Source organism: Phyllobates terribilis, unplaced genomic scaffold, assembly GCF_046119375.1.
Source record: "Phyllobates terribilis strain yellow unplaced genomic scaffold, ASM4611937v1 Scaffold_2__4_contigs__length_985480577, whole genome shotgun sequence".
NCBI classification, from domain to species: domain Eukaryota; kingdom Metazoa; phylum Chordata; class Amphibia; order Anura; family Dendrobatidae; genus Phyllobates; species Phyllobates terribilis.
In genome coordinates this window covers 539,519,931-539,546,654 of record NW_027362762.1, presented here as the reverse complement: position 1 = coordinate 539,546,654, position 26,724 = coordinate 539,519,931, and the positions used below count along the sequence as shown (strand labels likewise).

The 26,724-nt window shown below is 45.8% G+C and overlaps 1 protein-coding gene across 3 annotated transcripts in view; it reads left to right on the top strand.

The window, feature by feature from the left end:
* Positions 1-10,202: 10,202 nt before the first annotated feature.
* The window catches only part of LOC141220313 (lysophospholipid acyltransferase 2-like), a 206,523-nt gene continuing 190,001 nt past the window's right edge, over positions 10,203-26,724 (top strand). Inside the window, exon 1 of one of the 3 annotated variants that reach the window (XM_073666268.1) lies at positions 10,203-10,377. In XM_073666268.1, the coding sequence (XP_073522369.1) occupies positions 10,300-10,377 (78 nt within the window). In that variant the 5' untranslated portion in view covers positions 10,203-10,299. The remainder of the gene's footprint in view (positions 10,378-26,724) is intronic. The other 2 variants (XM_073666277.1, XM_073666272.1) reach the window with 2 other exon arrangements.

Below are 26,724 nucleotides of genomic sequence, written 5' to 3'. Positions count from 1 at the left end.
CAGTGTTCCCCTGCCTCTGCTGGATTGCATTTGAGGCTGTCTCGCTTGTACTAGACCTCTGTGCCGCGGGAAGGAGAGATAGAAAGTTCTCCTTGTAGCGTGGGTCTAGAAGTGTTATCAACCAGTAATGACTGTCACCCAAAATTTGGACAAAGCGAGGGTCACGGGAAAGGCAGCATAACATAAACTCAGCCATGAGTGCCAGACTGCAAAGAGGCAAAACTTCTGTGTCCTCACCAAGAGGATGACTGACCATGCTCTCCTCCTCCTCCTCCTCCTCTTCCTCCCCACTGCCCTCAGGTCATCCACGCTGAACTGACGGTATGACAGTTGTGCAGGTAGTACCGTCTATAGTGCAGGAAACTAGCTCCTGTTCTTCCTCCTCCTCTTCCTCATTGTCACCCAATCTACGTTGGGATGAGATGAGGCTGGGCTGTGTGTAATCACCCTGTATGGTTCCTTGCTCCATCTCATCATGCTTCGCCTGCAATGCATCCTCTTTAATTGAGAGCAGTGAGCATTTCAGTACACAGAGAAGCAGGATGGTGATGCTAATTATGGCGTCATTGCTGCTCACCATCTTGGTGGAGCCCTCAAAGTTTTGAAGGATGGTACAGATGTCTGACATCCATGTCCACTCCTGAGGTCTTATGTGTGGAGTCTGAACTGAATACCGACGGCACTGTTGATGCTGGTACTCAACAACTGCCCTCTTCTGCTCATAAATCCTTCCCAACATCTGCAATGTAGAGTTCCAATGCGCGAGGACATCACACACCAGTCAGTGAGCCGGAAGCTGCAAATGCTGCTGAAGCACAGCAAGGGCGGCGTAAGCTGTAGCTGTCTTTCTAAAATGGGCACACAGGCGGCGTACTTTGACAAGCAGATCCGGCAGATCCGTGTAGGCTTTGAGAAACTGCTGAACCACGAGGTTAAGCACATGGGCCAGGCATGGTACGTGTGTGAGCTCGCCTCGCCTCAGAGCCGCCACCAGGTTCTGGCCATTGTCACACACGACCATTCCTGGCTGTAGGTTCAGCGGTGTCAGCCACAGATCTGCCTGCTCTTTCAGAGCTGTCCACAACTCTTCAGCATTGCGCGGTTTGTCACCTAAGCATATTGACTTCATCACAGCCTGTTGCCGCTTGGAGGAGGCAGTGCTGCAGCGCTTCCAGCTTGTGACTGATGTGGTCATTTCAGAGATGGAGGCTGAAGAGGAGGAGGAGGTGCAGGAGCTGTAGAATGTTGGGGCAACCCTGATTGACCCAGGGCCTGCAATCCTCGGCGTTGGAACGATGTGTTCCGTCCCAAGGTCCAACTGGGTCCTGGCTTCCACTGTGTTAACCCAGTGTGCCATCAGTGAGATGTACCGTCCCTGCCCACAAGCACTTGTCCATGTGTCCGTGGTTAGGTGGACTTTCCCAGTTACTGCATTGTTGAGGGCGCGGCTAATGTTGTGGGACACGTGCGTGTGTAATGCAGGGACAGCACACCGGGAGAAATAGTGGCGGCTGGGGACCAAGTACCGAGGGACGGCCGCCGCCATCAGGTTGTGGAAAGTTTCCGTCTCCACGAGCCTAAAAGGCAACATTTCGAGCGCAAGCATTCGCAAAATGTGTGAATGTGGCCTGTGGGGTGTTAGCTACGTATTTACGCTTGCGTTCCAAGGACTGGGGTAGGGACAAGTGAACGCTGCACTGGGACAAGGATGTGGACGTGCTTGCTGATGGTGTTAGTTGAGAGTGGTCAATGACAGGTGCAGGGCGGGAGGCATCTTGGCATGCGCCATGGACAGGGGATTGGCGTGCACGCACAACAGCGGAACAAGCAGTGGTGTCACCCACAGACACTGTTGCTGGACCCAGAGGTTCGGCCCACTTAGTCGGGTGCTTTGCTGCCATGTGCCTGATCATGCTGGTGGTGGTCAGGCTGCTAGTTTTCATAGCCCTACTGAAGCTGGCCTTGCAGGTGGTGCAAATGGCCTTTTTAGGGTTATCGGCAGAGTCTTTGAAAAACAACCAGACTCGGGAAGACCTAACAGTTGTACTGGCAACTTCCGTCGTGTTGATGTTACGGGGAAAGGTTGCCCGCCTTCTGTCTGCGGCCACCACATTGCTTGTTCTTGCCTGTTGTGGTGCTACGCCTCCCTCCCCCTGTGTGCTGCTGTCCTCGCTCTGCATGTCACCTTGCCAGGTTGGGTCAGTGACTTCATCGTCCATCACCTCATCTTCCACTTCCGAACCCTGGTCCTCCTCCTGACTTTCTGGCAATTGTGTCTCATCATCATCTACCTCTTGTGACAATTTCCCACCGTCGCCTTCATGTGACCGTGGCTTGTCAAATATTTGGGCATCGCTACATGCAATCTCCTTTTGCCCCGCTTCAAGTGGACCGGGCGAGAGGCCCGAATCTATAAACGGAAAAGTGAACAGCTCTTCAGAGTGTCCAAGTATGGGATCAGTTGTCTCCGGGCACTCGGCATGGTGGGAGGAAGGAGGATCAGGGTGAGGAATACGCAGTCCAGACTCACGGCTACTGAGACTTGACCGTGTGGAAGACAGGGTGGTGGTGGTGGTGGTGGCTAAGTGACTGAAAGCATTATCTGCTATCCAACCAATAATCTTTTCTCACTGCTCTGTGTTCAATAGTGGTGTTCTGCTGGCCCTTATTAATTGGGACAGGAAAGTCGAGCGACAAGATGTGTGTTTGTTGTGGCACAATTTCAGCTTGCCCCTGGCCTCGTCCTCTGCATGCACCATCACCATCACGTCCACTTCTCCATCCATTGCCACGGGCCTTGCCCATTTTAAATGAAGGACAATATTTTCCACGTTCACTACAAATGGCTGGATTTGAACCGCAGTGATATGTGATATGTGAACTGTGGAAAACCACAGTTTTAAATAGCTGGCCTGTAGGTTATTATTTTTCACAGTAACCTCGTGTCAATAACTGCACTAACAAACTGCAACAAAATTTAAATGGAGGCCAGAAATGGCTGAATTTGGAGCGAACTTATATGTGATACTTGTGACGTAAAACGACAGTATTATATAGCTGGCCTGTAGGTTACTATTTTTCACAGCGACCTCGTGTCAATAACTTCACTGACACACTGCAACAAAATTTAAATGGAGGCCAGAAATGGCTGAATTTGGAGCGAAGTTATATATGATACGTGTGACGGAAAACCACAGTTTTAAATAGCTGGCCTGTAGGTTGCTATTTTTTCACAGCGACCTGGTGTCAATAACTTCACTAACAAACTGCAACAAAATTTAAATGGAGGCCAGAAATGGCTGAATTTGGAGCGAACTTATATGTGATACGTGTGACGGAAAACCACTGTTTTAAATATCTGGCCTGTAGGTTATTATTTTTCACAGCGACCTGGCGTCAATAACTTCACTAACACAATGCAACAAAATTTAAATGGAGGCCAATATTTTCCACGTTTACTACAAATTTCTGGATTTTTATCACTGTAATATGGAAAGGATCTGGCTGTATTCTGCAGTGGCAACAAGCAAATGGAGCAGAAAAACGGTGTTCTCTGGATTGCTTTTTAAGCAAATAATCAGGATTAAGATAAAAAAAAAATTATCCCTGGCCCCTGATACCTGGGGCTATTTCTAGAAATATCTGTAACAGCAGCAGCAGCAGCAGGCAGAACTGGAATGGAGCCTCTTGTGCTGTATGTAGTGCAGTCTGCCACATACACTGCCTGCCTGCCTAGCTCTGATATTTATATATATATATATATATATATATATATATATATATATGTGTATATATATATATATATATATATATATATATATATATATATAAATATCTATAATATAAGCCGGGATGCGTGTCTCTGTCTGAAGCCTCGATAGACTGAGCATGCATGATGCGCAGTCTGGCTCCAGAGAGAAGCACGCATCCAGCCGTTACAGGTAAGAGGAGTATATGGCGCCGGAGATCGAGGTATGCATAGACACTGAACGCATAGCACGATCTCCGGCGCCATACTTACATACTTACCTGACCGGGAGGAGAGTTGCCGCGGCGCCTCTCTTCGCTGGAGACCGGGGGCGGAGTGAAGGCGTCGGACCGGCGCATGCGCATTGCGCTATCCTTCGCCATTTTACTGAAGACACATTTACAGTGTGTCTTCAGCAAAATGGCGCCGGACAGCACGGTGCCCCAGCGCCGCACTCCTCACCCGGCCTCCGGCAGAAGAGGACGCAGCAGCGCTGGAGCACAGGGAAGAAAGGTGACTATAACTGTTTATTTTTTTTGTATGTGTGTACAGTGTGAAAGGGATGAGGGGGCCACACATAACAGGATTGTGGGGTGAGGGGTACCACACATACCAGGATTAGGGGTGAGGGGTACCACGCATACCAAGATTGGGGGTGAGGGGTACCACACATACCAGGATTGGGGGGTGAGGGGTACCACACATACCAGGATTGGGGGTGAGGGGTACCACGCATACCAGGATTGGGCGGTGAGGGGTGCCACACATACCAGGATTGGGGGTGAGGGGTACCACGCATACCAGGATTGGGGGGTGAGGGGTACCACGCATACCAGGATTGGGGGGTGAGGGGTGCCACACATGCCAGGATTGGGGGGGTGAGGGGTAACACGCATACCAGGATTGGGCGGTGAGGGGTGCCACGCATACCAGGATTGGGGATGAGGGGTGCCACACATACTGGGATTGGGGATGAGGGGTGCCACACATACCGGGATTGGGGATGAGGGGTGCCACGCATACCGGGATTGGGGATGAGGGGTGCCACGCATACTGGGATTGGGGATGAGGGGTGCCATGCATACCGGGATTGGGGATGAGGGGTGCCACGCATACAAGGATTGGGGATGAGGGGTGCCACGCATTCCGGGATTGGGGATGAGGGGTGCCACGCATGCCGGGATGAGGGATGAGGGGTGCCACGCATGTCGGAATTTGGGATGAGGGGTGCCACGCATACCGGGATTGGGGATGAGGGATGGAGTGCCATGCATACCGGGATGAGGGATGGGGTACCATGCATACCAGGATGAGGGATACCATACACACCAGGATAGTGATGAGGGGTGCCACGCATACCAGGATAGGGATGAGGGGTGCCACGCATACCGGGATTGGGGGTGAGGAGTGCCACGCATACTGGAATTGGGGGTGAGGGGTGCCACGCTTAGCGGGATTGGGGGTGAGGGGTGCCACGCATACCGGGATTGGGGGTGAGGGGTGCCACGCATACCGGGATTGGGGATGAGGGGTGCCAGGCATACTGGGATTGGGGATGAGGGGTGTCATGCATACCGGGATTGGGGATGAGGGGTGCCACGCATACCGGGATTGGGAATGAGGGATGGGGTGCCATGCATACCAGGATGAGGGATACCATACACACCAGGATAAGGATGAGGGGTGCCACGCATACCAGGATTGGGGGTGAGGGGTGCCACGCATACCGGGATTGGGGGTGCCACGCATACCGGGATTGGGAGTGAGGGATAGGGTGCCATGCATACCAGGATGAGCGATACCATAAACACCAGGATAGGGATGAGGGGTGCCACGTATACCAGGATTGGGGGTGAGGGGTGCCATGTATACCAGGATTGGGGGTGAGGGGTGCCACACATACCAGGATTGGGGGTGAGGGGTGCCACGCATACCAGGATTGGATGGTGGGGACAGGATGGGGGCAGCACAAATACAAGGAGGGGGGCAGCACATACCAGCATTGGAGACCATATACCAATAAAAATGCTCGCCACCCGGGCGTAGAACGGGTTCAATAGTTAGTATATATATATACATATTTATATATATATGTTGTGGAATACCTTGACTAACAGGACGTTCAATGGACCCTCTTGTTATATGCACTGCAGTCTGCCACATACACTGCCTGCCTGCCTAACTCCTGCTGTCACCACTGAATAGATGCAGCTGGATTAGTCCTCAGAAGGACTGTTAGTTCAGATGGATATATATAGATGTTGTGGTATACCTACATTAACTAATAAACAAGCAAATCTCTCCCTAGCTCAGCAGCATCTCTCCCTACACTACCTGTTTCCGGGGTAGCCGGACTGTGACGATCATGGCGGCGCCAGGTCTTATATAGACCTGATGACGCTGTGCGGCCAGCCAATCACTGTAATGCCACAACCAACATGGCTACAGCATTACAGTGTGTGGCAGACAATCCCTGCATGTTCATTGGCTCTCTAAAGAGCGCCAAACATGCAAGGAGGGGACCCGAGCTACCGCCCAAGCAACCAGGAAATACTTGCAGAGCGCTGAACATCTCGAGCAGTGAGATGCTCGGGCGAGTACAGAGCAGTGGCCAGCACATTCGGTCATCACTAGCTATAATGTGTACTGTTCTACTGGTGAAAAACACGGATAGAACACATGATTCAGTGATTTACAGATGTTAGAATGAGGCCTTAGAGGTCTTCTTTAAGAAAATATATTTTTTCTTTGTACAACTGTCATGGTAAAAAGTCAGAATATAAAAAATTCCATTTAAAAAGAGGATATCATCCCAGACAACATCTCTAAACAGTACAAATAATTGGGAATTGTCATATGCAAATCTATTGTGGATTTTTTTATATAATCTATATCAAATATTGGAAACAAAATCTTGGATTTGTGGATTTGCCGTATAGTAATTCAGTGGCATTTATCCATTACTTCAGAATAGAATTTGCAAAGGCATTAAAATTCACAGTCAATGTGGATATTTTCTGAGCATATGAAAGGGATATAAAATATACCATTCCATGCATTCCTGGTAGAATATTGGTGTATTTAGAGAGGAAATGCCTATCACGAGGTTGTTTTTTTTATATACTTTTATTTAAAACTCCAAACTTTAACAACTACATTTTTGTAGTGTTTTGTTGTGTGTTGTTGTGCAGTTTTTGTGCATTGTTTTTTTTTTCCTGATTTTTTTATTCCATTGTCAAATTTGGATTTCTTTCAGGCGGAAATGCCACAAGAATTGTATATATATATATATATATATATATATATATATATATACACACACATATATATAGTACAGACCAAAAGTTTGGACACACCTTCTCATTTAAAGATTTTTCTGTATTTTCATGACTATGAAAATTGTACATTCACACTGAAGGCATCAAAACTATGAATTAACACATGTGGAATTATATACTGAACAAAAAAGTGTGAAACAACTGAAAATATGTCTTATATTCTAGGTTCTTCAAAGTAGCCACCTTTTGCTTTGATGACTGCTTTGCACACTCTTGGCATTCTCTTGATGAGCTTCAAGAGGTAGTCACCGGAAATGGCCTTCCAACAATCTTGAAGGAGTCCCCAGAGATGCTTAGCACTTGTTGGCCCTTTTGCCTTCACTCTGCGGTCCAGCTCACCCCAAACCATCTCGATTGAGTTCAGGTCTGGTGACTGTGGAGGCCAGGTCATCTGGCATAGCACGCCATCACTCTCCATCTTGGTCAAATAGCCCTTACACAGCCTGGAGGTGTGTTTGGGGTCATTGTCCTGTTGAAAAATAAATGATGGTCCAACTAAACACAAACCGGATGGAATAGCATGCTGCTGCAAGATGCTGTGGTATCCATGCTTGTTCAGTATGCCTTCAATTTTGAATAAATCCCCAACAGTGTCACCAGCAAAGCACCCCCACACCATCACACCTCCTCCTCCATGCTTCACGGTGGGAACCAGGCATGTAGAGTCCATCCGTTCACCTTTTCTGCGTCGCACAAAGACATGGTGGTTGGAACCAAAGTTCTCAAATTTGGACTCATCAGACCAAAGCACAGATTTCCACTGGTCTAATGTCCATTCCTTGTGTTCTTTATCCCAAACAAGTCTCTTCTGCTTGTTGCCTGTCCTTAGCAGTGGTGTCCTAGCAGCTATTTTACCATGAAGGCCAGCTGCACAAAGTCTCCTCTTAACAGTTGTTGTAGAGATGTGTCTGCTGCTAGAACTCTGTGTGGCATTGACCTGGTCTCTAATCTGAGCTGCTGTTAACCTGCGATTTCTGAGGCTGGTGACTCGGATAAACTTATCCTCAGAAGCAGAGGTGACTCTTGGTCTTCCTTTCCTGGGGCGGTCCTCATGTGAGCCAGTTTCTTTGTAGTGCTTGATGGTTTTTGCAAATGCACTTGGGGACACTTTCAAAGTTTTCCCAATTTTTCGCACTGACTGACCTTCATTTCTTAAAGTAATGATGGCCACTCATTTTTCTTTACTTAGCTGCTTTTTTCTTGCCATAATACAAATTCTAACAGTCTATTCAGTAGCACTATCAGCTGTGTATCCACCAGACTTCTGCACAACACAACTGATGGTCCCAACCCCATTTATAAGGCAAGAAATAATAATAATTTTTATTTCTATTGCGCCAACATATTCCGCAGCACTTTACAATTAAGCGATCCCAGCGGGCACACCTGTGAAGTGAAAACCATTTCCGGTGACTACCTCTTGAAGCTCATTAAGAGAATGCCAATAGAGTGCAAAGCAGTCATCAAAGCAAAAGGTGGCTACTTTGAAGAACCTAGAATATAAGACATATTTTCAGTTGTTTCACACTTTTTGTTAAGTATATAATTCCACATGTGTTAATTCATAGTTTTGATGCTTTCAGTGTGACCGTACAATTTTCATAGTCATGAAAATACAGAAAAATCTTTAAATGAGAAGGTGTGTCTAAACTTTTGGTCTGTACTGTATATATATATATATATATATATATATATATATATAAATAGAAAAAATGAAGACTGCACGCCTCTTTAAAAATATAAATTGTGATTTAGTAGCCCATGGGGGCTTCAAGAGACTTTTCAACTCCAAGTGTGAGCCTTTCTCTTGGAGCCGAGTTGTCGCCCACAGGCCCCAATGGGCTATTAAATCACAATTTATTTTTTCAAGGAGGTGTGTTGTCTTCATTTTTTCTATATTATATTGAGGATGGATGTGTGCATGGAAGACTTGGCATCCGGTTTTTACATACTGCTTGCTAGTGCTGGATAGATAGATAGATAGATAGATAGATAGATAGATAGATAGATAGATAGATAGATAGATAGATACTAGATAGATAGATAGATAGATAGATAGGATAGATAGATCAATAGATAGATAATAGATAGATAATAGATAGATAGATAATAGATAGATAATAGAGAGATAATAGATAGGTAATAGATAGATAGATAATAGATAGATAATAGATAGATAGATAATAGATAGATAATAGACAGATAGATAGATAATAGATAGATAGATAATAGATAGATAATAGATAGATAGATAATAGATAGATAATAGATATATAATAGACAGATAGATAGATAATAGATAGATAATAGATAGATAGATAATAGATAGATAGATAATAGATAGATAATAGATAGATAGATAATAGATAGATAGATACTGTAGATAGATAGATAGATAATAGATAGATAGATAGATAATAGATAGATAATAGATGGATAGATAGATAGATAGATAGATAATAGATAGATAGATACTGTAGATAGATAGATAGATAATAGATAGATAGATAGATAATAGATAGATAATAGATAGATAGATAGATAATAGATAGATAGATAATAGATAGATAGATACATAGATACGTAGATAGATAATAGATAGATAATAGATAGATAGATAGATAATAGATAGATAGATAGATAGATAGATAATAGATAGATAGATAATAGATAGATAGATACAGTAGATAGATAGATAGATAGATAATGGATAGATAGATAGATAGATAGATATTACTAGAGACTTAAGGTTTGCCCAGTAAAGATCCAAATCCACAAATCCAAGATTTTGTTTCCAATATTCGATATAGATTATATAAAAAAAATCCACAATAGATTTGCATATGACACTTCCCAATTATTTGTACTGTTTGTTGGTGTTGTCTGGGATGATATCCTCTTTTTAAATGGATTTTTTTATATTCTGACTTTTTACCATGACAGTTGTACAATGAAAAAATATATTTTCTTAAAGAAGACCTCTAAGGCCTCATTCTAACATCTGTAAATCACTGAATCACCTGTAAATACCTGAGGTACCTCCCTCCATTCATAGCTGCTAGGTGCAGCCCTGGCAGTGTGTGCCCCGTCAGTCACTGTGCTTTTCGGGTGTGGTATGTGGGCGGGTGTCGTAGTAGGTAAAGTGTCAGTGCAGGACGGGTGTGGAGCAGCACATCTCTCAGGAAGAGGCTGACTACAGGCGGAGGAGAGACTATGAAGGAAGCAGGGCAGGCTGATGGGGCGCCTTTGCATCTTGTGAGGCAAATGCTCAGGAACCTTCCTACAGAGCAGGTGTGTAAGACTGAGTGTGAGTGACTGTCCCGAGTGCTGGTGACTACCCTGGACACGGACCCACTCTCCTGTGTGGACGCGCTGCTTGTGCATTGCACATATGAAGTGCTGTCCCGACTGACTGGGAATGAATGACCGGCCGTATCGTGACAGAGCTGCGTACGAGCGGCAGGAGGTCTCTATACTTTGATGGAAGTGAGTGAGGCCTCGGTCCTAGGGTGTGATAAACAAAGCACGGCTCCTGTCAGCGTCCATTAAACTTCTTATTGTACATTCCCATGCAATGGCGCTTCACATACAAATGTAACGTTAGAGAGTCTTTGCATAGGGAGGCGCCGTGTGTAGAAGGGAAATGTCTGCTGTGCGGAGTGCCGCCTGGCCAGTGACGTCACTGAGCGGCAATACTTCTGTTACTGCTCTCCGCAATATCAGTGCCGGGCTACGATGTGACACTGAGGGCGCAGGTAGTGACACACACTGAGGAGACATGTAGTGACACACACTGAGGGCGCAGGTAGTGACACTGAGGAGACATGTAGTGACACTGAGGAGACATGTAGTGACACTGAGGAGACATGTAGTGACACACACTGAGGAGACATGTAGTGACACACACTGAGGAGACATGTAGTGACACTGAGGAGACATGTAGTGACACTGAGGAGACATGTAGTGACACACACTGAGGGCACATGTAGTGACACACACTGAGGGCACATGTAGTGACACACACTGAGGGCACATGTAGTGACGCACACTGAGGAGACATGTAGTGACGCACACTGAGGAGACATGTAATTTTTTTCAGACCAAGCAGAGGGAAAAAATTATGTAATCACTCAATTCTGAGGAAAAAATTATGGAATCACCCTGCTGCACCTAAAAAGCTGCACACTGAGGAGACATGTAGTGACACACACTGAGGGCACATGTAGTGACACACACTGAGGGCACATGTAGTGACACACACTGAGGGCACATGTAGTGACACACACTGAGGGCACATGTAGTGACCCACACTGAGGAGACATGTAGTGACCCACACTGAGGAGACATGTAGCGACACACACTGAGGAGACATGTAGCGACACACACTGAGGAGACATGTAGCGACGCACACTGAGGGCACATGTAGTGACGCACACTGAGGAGACATGTAGTGACACACACTGAGGAGACATGTAGTGACACACACTGAGGAGACATGTAGTGACACACACTGAGGAGACATGTAGTGACACACACTGAGGACACATGTAGTGACACACACTGAGGACACATGTAGTGACACACATTGAAGAGACATGTAGTGACACACACTGAGGACAAATGCAGTGACACACATTGAGGGCACATGTAGTGACACATTGAGGACACATGTAGTGACACACTGAGGGCACATGTAGTGACACCCACTGAGGAGACATGTAGTGACACCCACTGAGGAGACATGTAGTGACGCACACTGAGGAGACATGTGACGCACACTGAGGAGACATGTAGTGACGCACACTGAGGGCACATGTAGTGACACACACTGAGGACACATGTAGTGACACACACTGAGGGCACATGTAGTGACACACTGAAGAGACATGTAGTGACACACACTAAGGAGACATGTAGTGACACACTGAGGAGACATGTAGTGACACTGAGGACACATGTAGTGACACACATTGAGGGCACATGTAGTGACACACACTGAGGGCACATGTAGTGACACACGCTGAGGGCACATGTAGTAACACACACTGAAGAGACATGTAGTGACACACACTGAGGAGACATGTAGTGACACACACTGAGGGCACATGTAGTGACACACACTGAGGACACATGTAGTGACACACTGAAGAGACATGTAGTGACACACTGTGGGCACATGTAGTGACACACAGTAAGGAGACATGTAGTGACACACTGAGGAGACATGTAGTGACACTGAGGACACATGTAGTGACACACATTGAGGGCACATGTAGTGACACACACTGAAGAAACATGTAGTGACACACACTGAGGAGACATGTAGTGACACACTGAAGAGACATGTAGTGACACACTGTGGGCACATGTAGTGACACACACTAAGGAGACATGTAGTGACACACTGAGGAGACATGTAGTGACACTGAGGAGACATGTAGTGACACACATTGAGGGCACATGTAGTGACACACACTGAGGGCACATGTAGTGACACACGCTGAGGGCACATGTAGTGACACACACTGAAGAGACATGTAGTGACACACACTGAGGAGACATGTAGTGACACACACTGAGGGCACATGTAGTGACACACACTGAGGACACATGTAGTGACACACTGAAGAGACATGTAGTGACACACTGTGGGCACATGTAGTGACACACAGTAAGGAGACGTAGTGACACACTGAGGAGACATGTAGTGACACTGAGGAGACATGTAGTGACACACATTGAGGGCACATGTAGTGACACACACTGAGGGCACATGTAGTGACACACACTGAGGGCACATGTAGTGACACACACTGAAGAAACATGTAGTGACCCACACTGAGGAGACATGTAGCGACACACACTGAGGAGACATGTAGCGACACACACTGAGGAGACATGTAGCGACGCACACTGAGGGCACATGTAGTGACGCACACTGAGGAGACATGTAGTGACACACACTGAGGAGACATGTAGTGACACACACTGAGGAGACATGTAGTGACACACACTGAGGAGACATGTAGTGACACACACTGAGGACACATGTAGTGACACACACTGAGGACACATGTAGTGACACACATTGAAGAGACATGTAGTGACACACACTGAGGACAAATGCAGTGACACACATTGAGGGCACATGTAGTGACACATTGAGGACACATGTAGTGACACACTGAGGGCACATGTAGTGACACCCACTGAGGAGACATGTAGTGACACCCACTGAGGAGACATGTAGTGACGCACACTGAGGAGACATGTGACGCACACTGAGGAGACATGTAGTGACGCACACTGAGGGCACATGTAGTGACACACACTGAGGACACATGTAGTGACACACACTGAGGGCACATGTAGTGACACACTGAAGAGACATGTAGTGACACACTGTGGGCACATGTAGTGACACACACTAAGGAGACATGTAGTGACACACTGAGGAGACATGTAGTGACACTGAGGACACATGTAGTGACACACATTGAGGGCACATGTAGTGACACACACTGAGGGCACATGTAGTGACACACGCTGAGGGCACATGTAGTAACACACACTGAAGAGACATGTAGTGACACACACTGAGGAGACATGTAGTGACACACACTGAGGGCACATGTAGTGACACACACTGAGGACACATGTAGTGACACACTGAAGAGACATGTAGTGACACACTGTGGGCACATGTAGTGACACACAGTAAGGAGACATGTAGTGACACACTGAGGAGACATGTAGTGACACTGAGGACACATGTAGTGACACACATTGAGGGCACATGTAGTGACACACACTGAAGAAACATGTAGTGACACACACTGAGGAGACATGTAGTGACACACTGAAGAGACATGTAGTGACACACTGTGGGCACATGTAGTGACACACACTAAGGAGACATGTAGTGACACACTGAGGAGACATGTAGTGACACTGAGGAGACATGTAGTGACACACATTGAGGGCACATGTAGTGACACACACTGAGGGCACATGTAGTGACACACGCTGAGGGCACATGTAGTGACACACACTGAAGAGACATGTAGTGACACACACTGAGGAGACATGTAGTGACACACACTGAGGGCACATGTAGTGACACACACTGAGGACACATGTAGTGACACACTGAAGAGACATGTAGTGACACACTGTGGGCACATGTAGTGACACACAGTAAGGAGACGTAGTGACACACTGAGGAGACATGTAGTGACACTGAGGAGACATGTAGTGACACACATTGAGGGCACATGTAGTGACACACACTGAGGGCACATGTAGTGACACACACTGAGGGCACATGTAGTGACACACACTGAAGAAACATGTAGTGACACACACTGAGGAGACATGTAGCGACACACTGAGGGCACATGTAGTGACACACACTGAGGAGACTTGTAGTGACACACACTGAGGGCACATGTAGTGACACACACTGAGGACACATGTAGTGACACACACTGAGGGCACATGTAGTGACACACACTGAGGAGACATGTAGTGACACACACTGAGGGCACATGTAGTGACACACACTGAGGGCACATGTAGTGACGCACACTGAGGAGACATGTAGTGACACACACTGAGGAGACATGTAGTGACACACACTGAGGAGACATGTAGTGACACACACTGAGGGCACATGTAGTGACACTGAGGAGACATGTAGTGACACACACTGAGGAGACATGTAGTGACACACACTGAGGAGACATGTAGTGACACTGAGGAGACATGTAGTGACACACACTGAGGGCACATGTAGTGACACACACTGAGGGCACATGTAGTGACGCACACTGAGGAGACATGTAGTGACGCACACTGAGGAGACATGTAGTGACACTGAGGAGACATGTAGTGACACACACTGAGGAGACATGTAGTGACACACACTGAGGGCACATGTAGTGACGCACACTGAGGAGACATGTAGTGATGCACACTGAGGAGACATGTAATTTTTTTCAGACCAAGCGGAGGGAAAAAATTATGTAATCACTCAATTCTGAGGAAAAAATTATGGAATCACCCTGCTGCACCTAAAAAGCTGCACACTGAGGAGACATGTAGTGACACACACTGAGGGCACATGTAGTGACACACACTGAGGGCACATGTAGTGACGCACACTGAGGAGACATGTAGTGACGCACACTGAGGAGACATGTAGCGACACACACTGAGGAGACATGTAGCGACACACACTGAGGGCACATGTAGTGACGCACACTGAGGAGACATGTAGTGACACACACTGAGGAGACATGTAGTGACACACACTGAGGAGACATGTAGTGACACACACTGAGGAGACATGTAGTGACACACACTGAGGGCACATGTAGTGACACACACTGAGGGCACATGTAGTGACACACACTGAGGAGACATGTAGTGACACACACTGAGGGCACATGTAGTGACGCACACTGAGGAGACATGTGACGCACACTGAGGAGACATGTAGTGACGCACACTGAGGGCACATGTAGTGACACACACTGAGGGCACATGTAGTGACACACTGAAGAGACATGTAGTGACACACTGTGGGCACATGTAGTGACACACACTAAGGAGACATGTAGTGACACACTGAGGAGACATGTAGTGACACACATTGAGGGCACATGTAGTGACACACACTGAGGGCACATGTAGTGACACGCTGAGGAGACATGTAGTGACACACACTGAGGGCACATGTAGTGACACACACTGAGGGCACATGTAGTGACACACATTGAAGAGACATGTAGTGACACACACTGAGGACAAATGCAGTGACACACATTGAGGGCACATGTAGTGACACATTGAGGACACATGTAGTGACACACTGAAGAGACATGTAGTGACACACACTGAGGAGACATGTAGTGACACTGAGGACACATGTAGTGACACACACTGAGGGCACATGTAGTGACACACACTGAGGGCACATGTAGTGACACACACTGAGGAGACTTGTAGTGACACACACTGAGGGCACATGTAGTGACACACTGAGGACACATGTAGTGACACACACTGAGGGCACATGTAGTGACGCACACTGAGGAGACTTGTAGTGACACACACTGAGGGCACATGTAGTGACACACTGAGGACACATGTAGTGACACACACTGCGGGCACATGTAGTGACGCACACTGTGGGCACATGTAGTGACACACACTGAGGGCACATGTAGTGACACACATTGAAGAGACATGTAGTGACACACACTGAGTACACATGCAGTGACACACATTGAGGGCACATGTAGTGACACATTGAGGACACATGTAGTGACACACTGAGGGCACATGTAGTGACACACACTGAGGACACATGTAGTGACACACACTGAGGGCACATGTAGTGACGCACACTGAGGAGACATGTAGTGACACACACTGAGGAGACATGTAGTGACACTGAGGAGACATGTAGTGACACACACTGAGGAGACATGTAGAGACACACACTGAGGGCACATGTAGTGACACACTGAAGAGACATGTAGTGACACACTGTGGGCACATGTAGTGACACACACTGAGGAGACATGTAGTGACACACTGAGGAGACATGTAGTGACACTGAGGACACATGTAGTGACACACATTGAGGGCACATGTAGTGACACACACTGAGGGCACATGTAGTGACACACACTGAAGAGACATGTAGTGACACTGAGGAGACATGTAGTGACACACACTGAGGGCACATGTAGTGACGCACACTGAGGACACATGTAGTGACACACACTGAGGGCACATGTAGTGACACACACTGAGGGCACATGTAGTGACACACACTGAGGACACATGTAGTGACACACACTGAGGGCACATGTAGTGACACACACTGAGGGCACATGTAGTGACACACACTGAGGACACATGTAGTGACACACACTGAGGGCACATGTAGTGACACACTGAGGGCACATGTAGTGACACACACTGAGGACACATGTAGTGACACACACTGAGGGCACATGTAGTGACACACACTGAGGGCACATGTAGTGACACACACTGAGGGCACATGTAGTGACACACTGTGGGCTCATGTAGTGAGACACGGAGGGAGGCACGTGTGGTGAGACACAGAGGGGGGCACGTGTGGTGAGACACGGAGGGGGCACGTGTAGTACAGAATATTGTGGGCCCATGTGCCAATACAGTTATACCAGCTTTTTAGGTGCAGCAGAGTACACTGTGGCCACATGTAGCAGTAAGCATACCTGCTTTCTAGGTGTATCAGCATACACTGTGGGCACATGTACCAATACACTTTTATACTAGCTTTCTGGGTGCAGCAGTGTACACTGTGGGCACATGTAATAATACAGTTATACCAGGTTTCTGGGTGCAGCGGTGTACACTGTGGGCACATGTAATAATACAGTTATACCAGCTTTCTGGGTGCAGCAGTGTACACTGTGGGCACATGTAATAATACACTTATACCAGCTTTCTGGGTGCAGCGGTGTACACTGTGGGCTCATGTAACAATACACTTATACCAGCTTTCTGGGCGCTGCTTCTTTGAAGACTGTAGACTCCGCCCCCAGCCTTGAGCCTTCTGCACAGCAGGCTGCTGCCTCAAGGGACTAAGGCTCCTCTCTACTTGGCCACAGGTTTGTTCTTGTAAAAGATGGGAATACTAGTCCCCCTGCCACCTATTCTGCATTATTGCTTCTCACCAACCATACACCAAATGTTAACTCCCCCCCCCCCCCATCCTTCCTGCCTTTCAGGCACAGCTAGTAGTTGGCAAATTGGAGGGGAAGCAGTCTACTGTGCACATAGCTGCACATGGAGACCTTAGTGTCTATGCTCCCCCACATGGATTTACTGGTTTATGACATGAGACAGAAGATGCATGATAGATACTCAGTCTTCTGTATAATATATGCACAGTACATGTGATGTATATGTCAAATAAGTGTAAGAAGTTTTAAGAAACAAAAATGTTTTTTGGATGTCTCCATTTTCCGAGATCCATAATATTTTCTTTTTTCTGTTGATATTTTTAATGGGGGAAAATGGGGATGAACTTTTTTTTTTTCACTATTAATCCCCTTAGATGACTTGAACCTGAGATAATCTGATTCCTTCTACTACAACCCCTGGCAAAAATTATGGAATCACCGGGCTCGGAGGATGTTCATTCAGTTGTTTAATGTTGTTGAAAAAAAAGCAGATCACAGACATGGCACAAAACTAAAGTCATTTCAAATGGCAACTTTATGGCTTTAAGAAACACTAAAAGAAATCAAGATAAAAAATGTGGTACTCAGTAAGGGTAATTTTTTTCAGACCAAGCAGAGGGAAAAAATTATGTAATCACTCAATTCTGAGGAAAAAATTATGGAATCACCCTGTAAATTTTCATTTCCAAAACTAACACCTGCATCAAATTAGATCTGCTCGTTAGTTTGCATCTAAAAAGGAGTGATCACACCTTGGAGAGCTGTTGCATCAAGTGGACTGACATGAATCATGGCTCCAACACAAGAGATGTCAATTGAAACAAAGGAGAGGATTATCAAACTCTTAAAGGAAGGTAAATCACGCAATGTTGCAAAAGATGTTGGTTGTTCACAGTCAGCTGTGTCTAAAATCTGGACAAAATACAAACAACATGGGAAGGTTGTTAAAGGCAAACATACTGGTAGACCAAGGAAGACATCAAAGCGTCAAGATCGGAAACTTAAAGCAATATGTCTCCAAAACAGGAAATGCACAACAAAACAAATGAGGAACGAATGGGAGAAAACTGGAGTCAATGTCTGCGACCGAACTGTAAGAAACCGCCTAAAGGAAATGGGATTTACATACAGAAAAGCTAAACAAAAGCCATCATTAACACCTAAACAGAAAAAAACAAGGTTACAATGGGCTAAGGAAAAGCAATCATGGACTGTGGATGACTGGATTAAAGTCATATTCAGTGATGAATCGCGAATCTGCATTGGGCAAGGTGATGATGCTGGAACTTTTGTTTTTTGCCGTTACAATGAGATTTATAAAGATGACTGCATGAAGACAAAATGCAAATTTCCACAGTCATTGATATGGGGCTGGGGAGATGGCTGTCATTACACCTTCAATAAATGCCCAAGTTTACATTGATATTTTGGACAGTTTTCTTATCCCATGAATTGAAAGGATGTTTGGGGATGATGACATAATTTTTCAAGATGATAATGCATCCTGCCATAGAGCAAAAACTGTGAAAACATTGCTTGAAAGAAGACACATAAGGTCAATGTCATGGCCTGCAAATAGTCCGGATCTCAATCCAATTGAAAATCTTTGGTGGAAGTTGAAGAAAATGGTCCATGACAAGGCTCCAACCTGCAAAGCTGATCTGGCAACAGCAATCAGAGAAAGTTGGAGCCAGATTGATGGAGAGTACTGTTTGTCACTCATTAAGTCCATGCCTCAGAGACTGCAAGCTGTTATTAAAGCCAGAGGTGGTGCAACAAAATACTAGTGATGTATTGGAGTGTTCTTTTGTGTGTTTGTTTTTCATGATTCCATAATTTTTTCCTCAGAATTGAGTGATTCCATAGTGTTTTCCCTCTGCTTAGTCTGAAAAAAAATGACCCTTACTGAGTACCACAATTTTTATCTTGAATTCTTTTAGTGTTTCTTAAAGCCCTAAAGTTGCCATTTGAAATGACTTTAGTTTTCTGCCATGTCTGTGATCTGCTTTTTTTCAACAACATTAAACAACTAAATGAACATCCTCCGAGCCCCGTGATTCCATAATTTTTGCCAGGGGTTGTAAATACAACAATCAGGGGCGTCAATAGGCACTTAGATCTGGGGCCCTGGATTATGAATGCACTGCCCTGTATCTCTAGTTAGCTTTTTTTTTCATTTGAATAAACTTTATTATCTGTACACGCGCGCACACACACATGGTTTGCCTGACCCAAGCCTGCATGGTGCGGCTGTGCGACTACCATGGCAGCTCCTCCTCCTCCTGCTCCCTGGGTCTCTTCTTCGGTGCCAGTGCAGAAGAGGATTTACCATACATGTGCAGAGCGAATGCACATGTATGACATAACAAGGCAGCTGGCCCTCAGGAGAGGGGAGACAAGTGCAGTCCTCTCACATCTGTGGCTGCTCTTAACACAGGAGCCCCCTCCCTCTCCTGTAATGTCACTACCAACTCAGCAGTCGGGTCAAAAGGGGTGGAGGGGGTTTAGCAGGGACAGTGCAGAGCTGACCGGAGGTCTCCTGTATACAGCCCATCTATTTGGCTGCTGATTAACAACTTCTGGCCTCCCCCACTACTGCCACTGCATACACAATGATAAATGTCATTGAGCTGTTCGGGCATAGTTACTACATCTGTGCACTACAGTCTCATAGCATTTACAAATCTGTAAATACACTACAGAAAAATGGATGTAAATGTATGTCAGGTACATGTGGTTTCTCGTGGCTCTCTGTTTTTTGTTATTTTTTTCTCTGATAACCCTTTTGCTGTACTGCCTTTAAATTACTTTAATACCTTAAATTAATTCTTTTCGGTGCAAAAAGAGGTTCCAAAGGTATTAAAGGGAACCAGTCATATAAAATTACGCTATTGGGCCACTTTCACACGGTCAGTTTTTGGTCAGTATTTTACATCAATATTTGTAAGCCAAAACGAGGAGTGGAACAATTAGAGGAAAAGTATAATAGAAACACGTCACCACTTCTGTATTTATCACCCACTCCTGGTTTTGGCTTACAAACTCTGATGTAAAATACTGAACGTGTGAATGTGGCCTTAACCTGCCGATATGGGGTTAATCTGCAGGTTAATAGCATTCTGACACCGTGCCGCGTGAGCACTGAGAGCCCAGCTGCCGGGGAAAAATTAACTTCAATGCCCCTGGCATTGTTTCAGTCATAGGGGTGGCACTGGCACAGTTTCAATCACCGCTATGTGTATAGGGAGCAGGGGCTGTAACCCTGCCCCCGACTGACCGCCAGTCCTTATGCTGAGCTCTACTGCTGAGCCTCTGCTCTCTATACACAGAACAGTGACTGAAACCGCACCAGCCACACACCTATAACTAAAAGAGCGAGCCTGCCAGGGGGAATAAAGTTCATTTTCTCCTGGCACCGAGGCTCTCAGTGCGGGCACCGCACGGTGTCATATCGCTATTAATCTGCAGATTAATACCATATCTGCTAGTAGTGTTATTTTACTTGACAGTTTATCTTTAACCCATGACATACAGTTTTGTCACAGGTCTCTAAGGGCTGTAACAAACAGACTCAGTAGCAGGGCTCACTTCATATGCCGGAGATGATGGTTGTGCTACTTAGCCAAAAACTGCCTGTAACTGCAGCAACTGGAGTTTGCTCCAATCGCTGATGTTTATCCTTTTAAATGCTGCTGTCAGTAACTGAATTGCAGGGCCATTGCTGGGAGCTGAGGGGTTACCATGGCAGCCAGTAAGTTTAGTGTAAGCAATCAAACAATTTCAGGATCAGATCTCCTTGGGGTACTAACATTTTTTTAAAAATATTAAAAAACAATGTTTTAAAAGGGAAATTGTCATGTGAAAAAACGCTATTAACCTATAGATATGGGCTTTAATAGCGTTCTGAACCTGCCCGGCGTCCACACCTAGATCCCCGCTGCTGGGAGGAAATTAACTTTTTTCCTCCCGGCAGTGTTCGGGTTTCAGTTACAGGGGTGGAACTGTGCTCCCAGCACTGACGGGCAGCCGATTCTAATGTTGAGCCACGGTTAGTCAGTGCCAGGGGCGCGGTTACAGCCGACGCTCTCTAGACACAGAGCAGTGACTGAACCCATGCCAGCGCCACAACTATGACTGGAAGCCGAATGCTTCCGGGGAGATTAAAGTTAATTTCCTCCCGGCAGTGGAGCTGGCTCCACACGGTGTCAGAATGCTATTAACCTGCAGATTAACCCCATATCTGCAGGTTAATAGCATTTTTTCATGTGACAGGTTCCCTTTAAAAAATAAAAATGTATAAAAGCTGCACCTCCATTTCCCTCATTCAAAAACAAAACCAAAAAAAGTTTCATATCGTCATAACTAAAAAAGTCAGACGTATCGAAATATTAAATTATTCAGACCATTGCTAGAATTGCCATTCTTCTGTCACAGCAGTACCCCCCCCCCCAAATTACAGCAAAAAGTGAAAATGTTATATGTACTGTGGTAGATCGGTTCACTCAGCTGCACATGGAGGTAGACACAGAAACACTGTCTCTTTGAATGTTCCGCTTGTTTTATTAAGAGTACTCTATAAACCACGGCAATGTTAGCAAAACAAACACTGCCTTCCAGGCCTAACAGGAAAACAAAACATAACGTTTGGCACAGTCCTTGTTGCTAAAGGAAACCACCTGCTTCAGGAACAAACAACTCAAGGTTTAGCTTTCTTTCACATGACAAAACTGCTCCAGAGCTTGTGCATCCAGAGACACCCCACACCAAATGCTCTAAAAGGCTGGGAATTTATCCTCTGAACTCCTCCCTCTTTATAGGTGTTTAATCACCCTAGAACTAAACATGGCTGATTAACCCCTCTCATCACTTTGTGTGCTGGAACTTTTTTTCTATGTTTATATTACTGAAGCTAACAATCTCAGTGCTACATATCTCCCCTCCATTACTTTGCCAGTGACTTTGTCACATATCCCCACCCTCTGCCCAAAGTATCTTCAGTTACCAAACAGGGAAGTCTAAACAGGGCATCTGCTTTACCGTGCAGCTTGCCAGGCCTGTGTTCCACATGAAAGATGAAGACCTGTAGCCTTGAGTTTCAACTCTTGGAATTCCATCTCTGCTTCAAGAGGCCATTTGGCCATTGACGTCTTCATGCCCTTAAGAAGGACGGTCAGGCGTACTCCTATCATGGCGAAATTCGGGATACACCGCTGATATTATCTCACCATTCCCAGAAATGCCTGAACCTGTTCCTTGGAGACCGGTTTCGGCCAATTTTTGACTGCCTCCACCTTATTCACTTGCGGCTTTACTTTGCTTCTTCGACGTTGTAGCCCAGGTATTTTCCTTTCTTTTTTCCCGATTTCACACTTCTTTGGGTTTATGGTAAAACCCCTTTCCTCAGCGCATCCAGCACGGCCTGGACGTTCTGCAGATAACTTCCCCAATCCGGGCTGAATATCACAATATCGTCGAGGTAAGCTGCTGCGTTCTTTTTGTGAGGGGCTAAGAGCCGGTCTATGGCCCTCTGGAAGGTAGCTGGGTCTCTTTGCAGCCCGAATGGGTTTCTTATATACTAGAAGCAACTGGTAGGTGTAAAAGAGGCCGTCTTCTTCTTGGCACCTTGAGAGAGGAGGATTTGCCAGTAACCTTTCGTTGGGTCCAGGAAGATGATGTATCTTCCTGACCCTAGCTTCTTTATGAGTTCATTGTCGCGGGGTATCGGATACGCTTGAAATTTTGCCCCTTTTTCGAAATCGCGGGCTTTGGAGGATTCTATACAGCTTTTGATTCACCTGCACATGTGAAAAAACAGTGGGTTTCATGCAGTCCTGGGAAGGATTCTACAATACATACCAAAAGGGGAGAATGGGCAGCATGGTGGCTCAGTGGTTAGCACTGCAGCCTTGCAGCGCTGGGGTCCTGGGTTCAAATTGCCACCAAGGACAACATCTGCAAGGAGTTTGTATGTTCTCCCCATGTTTGCGTGGGTTTCCTCCAGGTTCTCTGGTTTCCTTCCACACTCCAAAGACATACTTATAGGCAATGTGGATTGTGAGCCCCAATGAGGACAGTGCCAACATTGTCTGTGAAGTGCTGTGGAATTAATAGCGCTACATAAGTGAGTAAAATAAATAAACTCCCCATTAAATAACCCTTACTAACAGGACCTAAAACTTAACTTTTGTTAAATATATATATATATAAAGGAGGGTGTTGAAATAAACCAATTAAAATTGCTTTTGCCCCCAGTTTGCTAATTTGATACTTTATATTGAGCAAAATTTGCTGCTATTCCTAAATTAATGGCATCCCTGGTGCCATAGTTTATAAGCAAAACAGGGCAAACTATTAAAATAAGCCCCCCCCCCTACATGTTTCACCGTTTACATGGCGTCATCAGGGGAAGGGATACAAAAACTAATGACGGCCGATCACAAATGCCTTCTATATATCAGGCATGTGTGAGAGCAGCAGTATACACTGTGGGTACATGTTCCAATATACACTGCTCAAAAATAAAGGGAACACTCAAATAACACATCCTAGATCTGAATGAATGAAATATTCTCATTAAATACTTTGTTCTGTACAAAGTTGAATTTGCTGACAACAAAATCACACAAAAATCATCAATGGAAATCAAATTTATTAACCAATGGAGGCCTGGATTTGGAGTCACATCCAAAATTAAAGTGGAAAAACACACTACAGGCTGATCCAACTTTGATGTAATGACCTTAAAACAAGTCAAAATGAGGCTCAGTATTGTGTGTGACCTCCCTACAACGCCTGGGCATGCTCCTGATGAGGTTGCGGATGGTCTCCTGTGGGATCTCCTCCCAGACCTGGACTAAAGCATCTGCCAACTCCTGGACAGTCTGTGGTGCAATAGGCAAACAGACCCCTCCAATCGGTGTCATTGTGGGGGCTTGATCGTTGCCATGGTAAACCAAGGTCATCATGAGGACATCTGGGTCACCAGGCTATTGCAAGCCGCTTAGACATGAGCAGAGCATGGTCTATGTGGTTTGTGCAGCACTGACAGTTATAAGCCATTGCAATGCTTGTGCATTGCAATGGTTTATAACAGTGATCAGGCACATGAAAGTGAAAGTCTCATAAAAAGACTAAGTAAAAAAAAATTGTAAAAATATAAAAAAAAAAACACAAAATTAATTATATATACAACTGTGCTCAAAAGTTTATATACCCCGGCAGAATTTTCCCTTTCTTGGCCTTGTTTCAGAGAATATGAATGATAAAAAAAACTTTTTCTCCACTCATGGTTATTGGTTGAGTGAAGCCATTTATTGTCAAACTACTGTGTTTTCTCTTTTTAAACCTTAATGACAACCAAAAACATCCAAATGACCCTGATCAAAAGTTCATATACCCTGGTGATTTTGGCCTGATAGCATGCACAGAATTTGATACAAATGGGTTTGAATGGCTACTAAAGGTAACATCCGCACCTGTGACCTGTTTGCTTGTAATCAGTGTGTGTGCATAAAAGTTGAGTGAGTTTCTGGGATCCAGACAGACTCTTGCATCTTTCATCCAGCCACTGACGTTTCTGGATTGTGAGTCATGGGGAAAGCAAAAGAATTGCCAACGAATCTACGGGAAAAGGTAGTTGAACTGTATAACACAGGAAAGGTAGACAAAAAAATATCCACGGAATTGATAATGCCAGTCAGCAGCGTTCAAACTGTGATTAACAAATGGAAAATCAGGGGCTCTGTAAAAACCAAACCACGGTCAGGTAGACCAACAAAAATTTCGGCCACAACTGCCAGGAAATTGTTCGGGATGTAAAGAAAAACCCACAAATAACATCAGCTGAAATTCAGGACTCTCTGAAAACTAACGGTGTGGCTGTTTCAAGATGCACAATACGGAGGCACTTGAAGAAAAATGGGCTGTCTGGTCGAGTCGCCAGAAGAAAGCCATTACTGCGCAAATGCCACAAAGTATCTCACCTACAATATGCCAAACAGTACAGAGACAAGCCTCAAAACTTCTGGAACAAGGTAATTTGTAGTGATGAGACCAAAATTGAACTTTCTGTAATCCCCTCCACGACAGCACCAACAGGAGGTTGCCTCCCCATCCTAATTAGGGACAGGAAACAAAAGATTAAATAGCCCTCCCCTTCCCTCTAACCTCAGTGTTTTTCCTGTCCCTAAGGGATGAAGAGGTTTCCTTCTGGTGGGGCTGTGGCCAGCAATCAGCTTCCCCAAAATCAGTACCTTTCAGCCAGGCAGCCGTGGATCGATCGCCCTGTACCTTTCTTCCATATCCGCTGCTCCTGCCTCCCGGCGGGACCGCACCATCCTCCAGCGCTCATGCAATGCTGGATGGTGAGAAGATATTGGCTGGGGACCTCCCGTCGCTCCCCAGTTGTAATGTCTCCCCATCTCCCTGCGCGCAACGCTCTCCTCCGGTGTATAGCCGGCGACATGGAGAGCGCATAGGAAGTGACGCGCCCCAGTCCATTCAATGGCCGCATCATCACTTCCAGTTGCGTTCCAGGGTGGAACGCACCTCCATTTTGGCGCAAAATTTCAAATTTAAAAAAAACCCCGCAATAATCATGATTGGGGGACCTGACATCAGAAGAGGGGGGCCTCATCTTATTGGATGAGGACAGTGCTGGATCTCGGTTCCTGTATAAAAGGACCCTGATGGAAGACACCATAAGGTAGGACTGAGGTTCTAAAGATAGATGTGTTTGCCCCTAAAGCTGCATCTGCAGAGCCCAGCGCAAACCCTGGCCCAGTGAGTATGTCTGGTAAGGGTAAGTCCGTCTCGGTGTAGGATCCGTTCTTATGTCTTACCCTTATTATTTTAGGTTGACAAGGATCCTGCACCAAAATCAAAAGAAAAACCC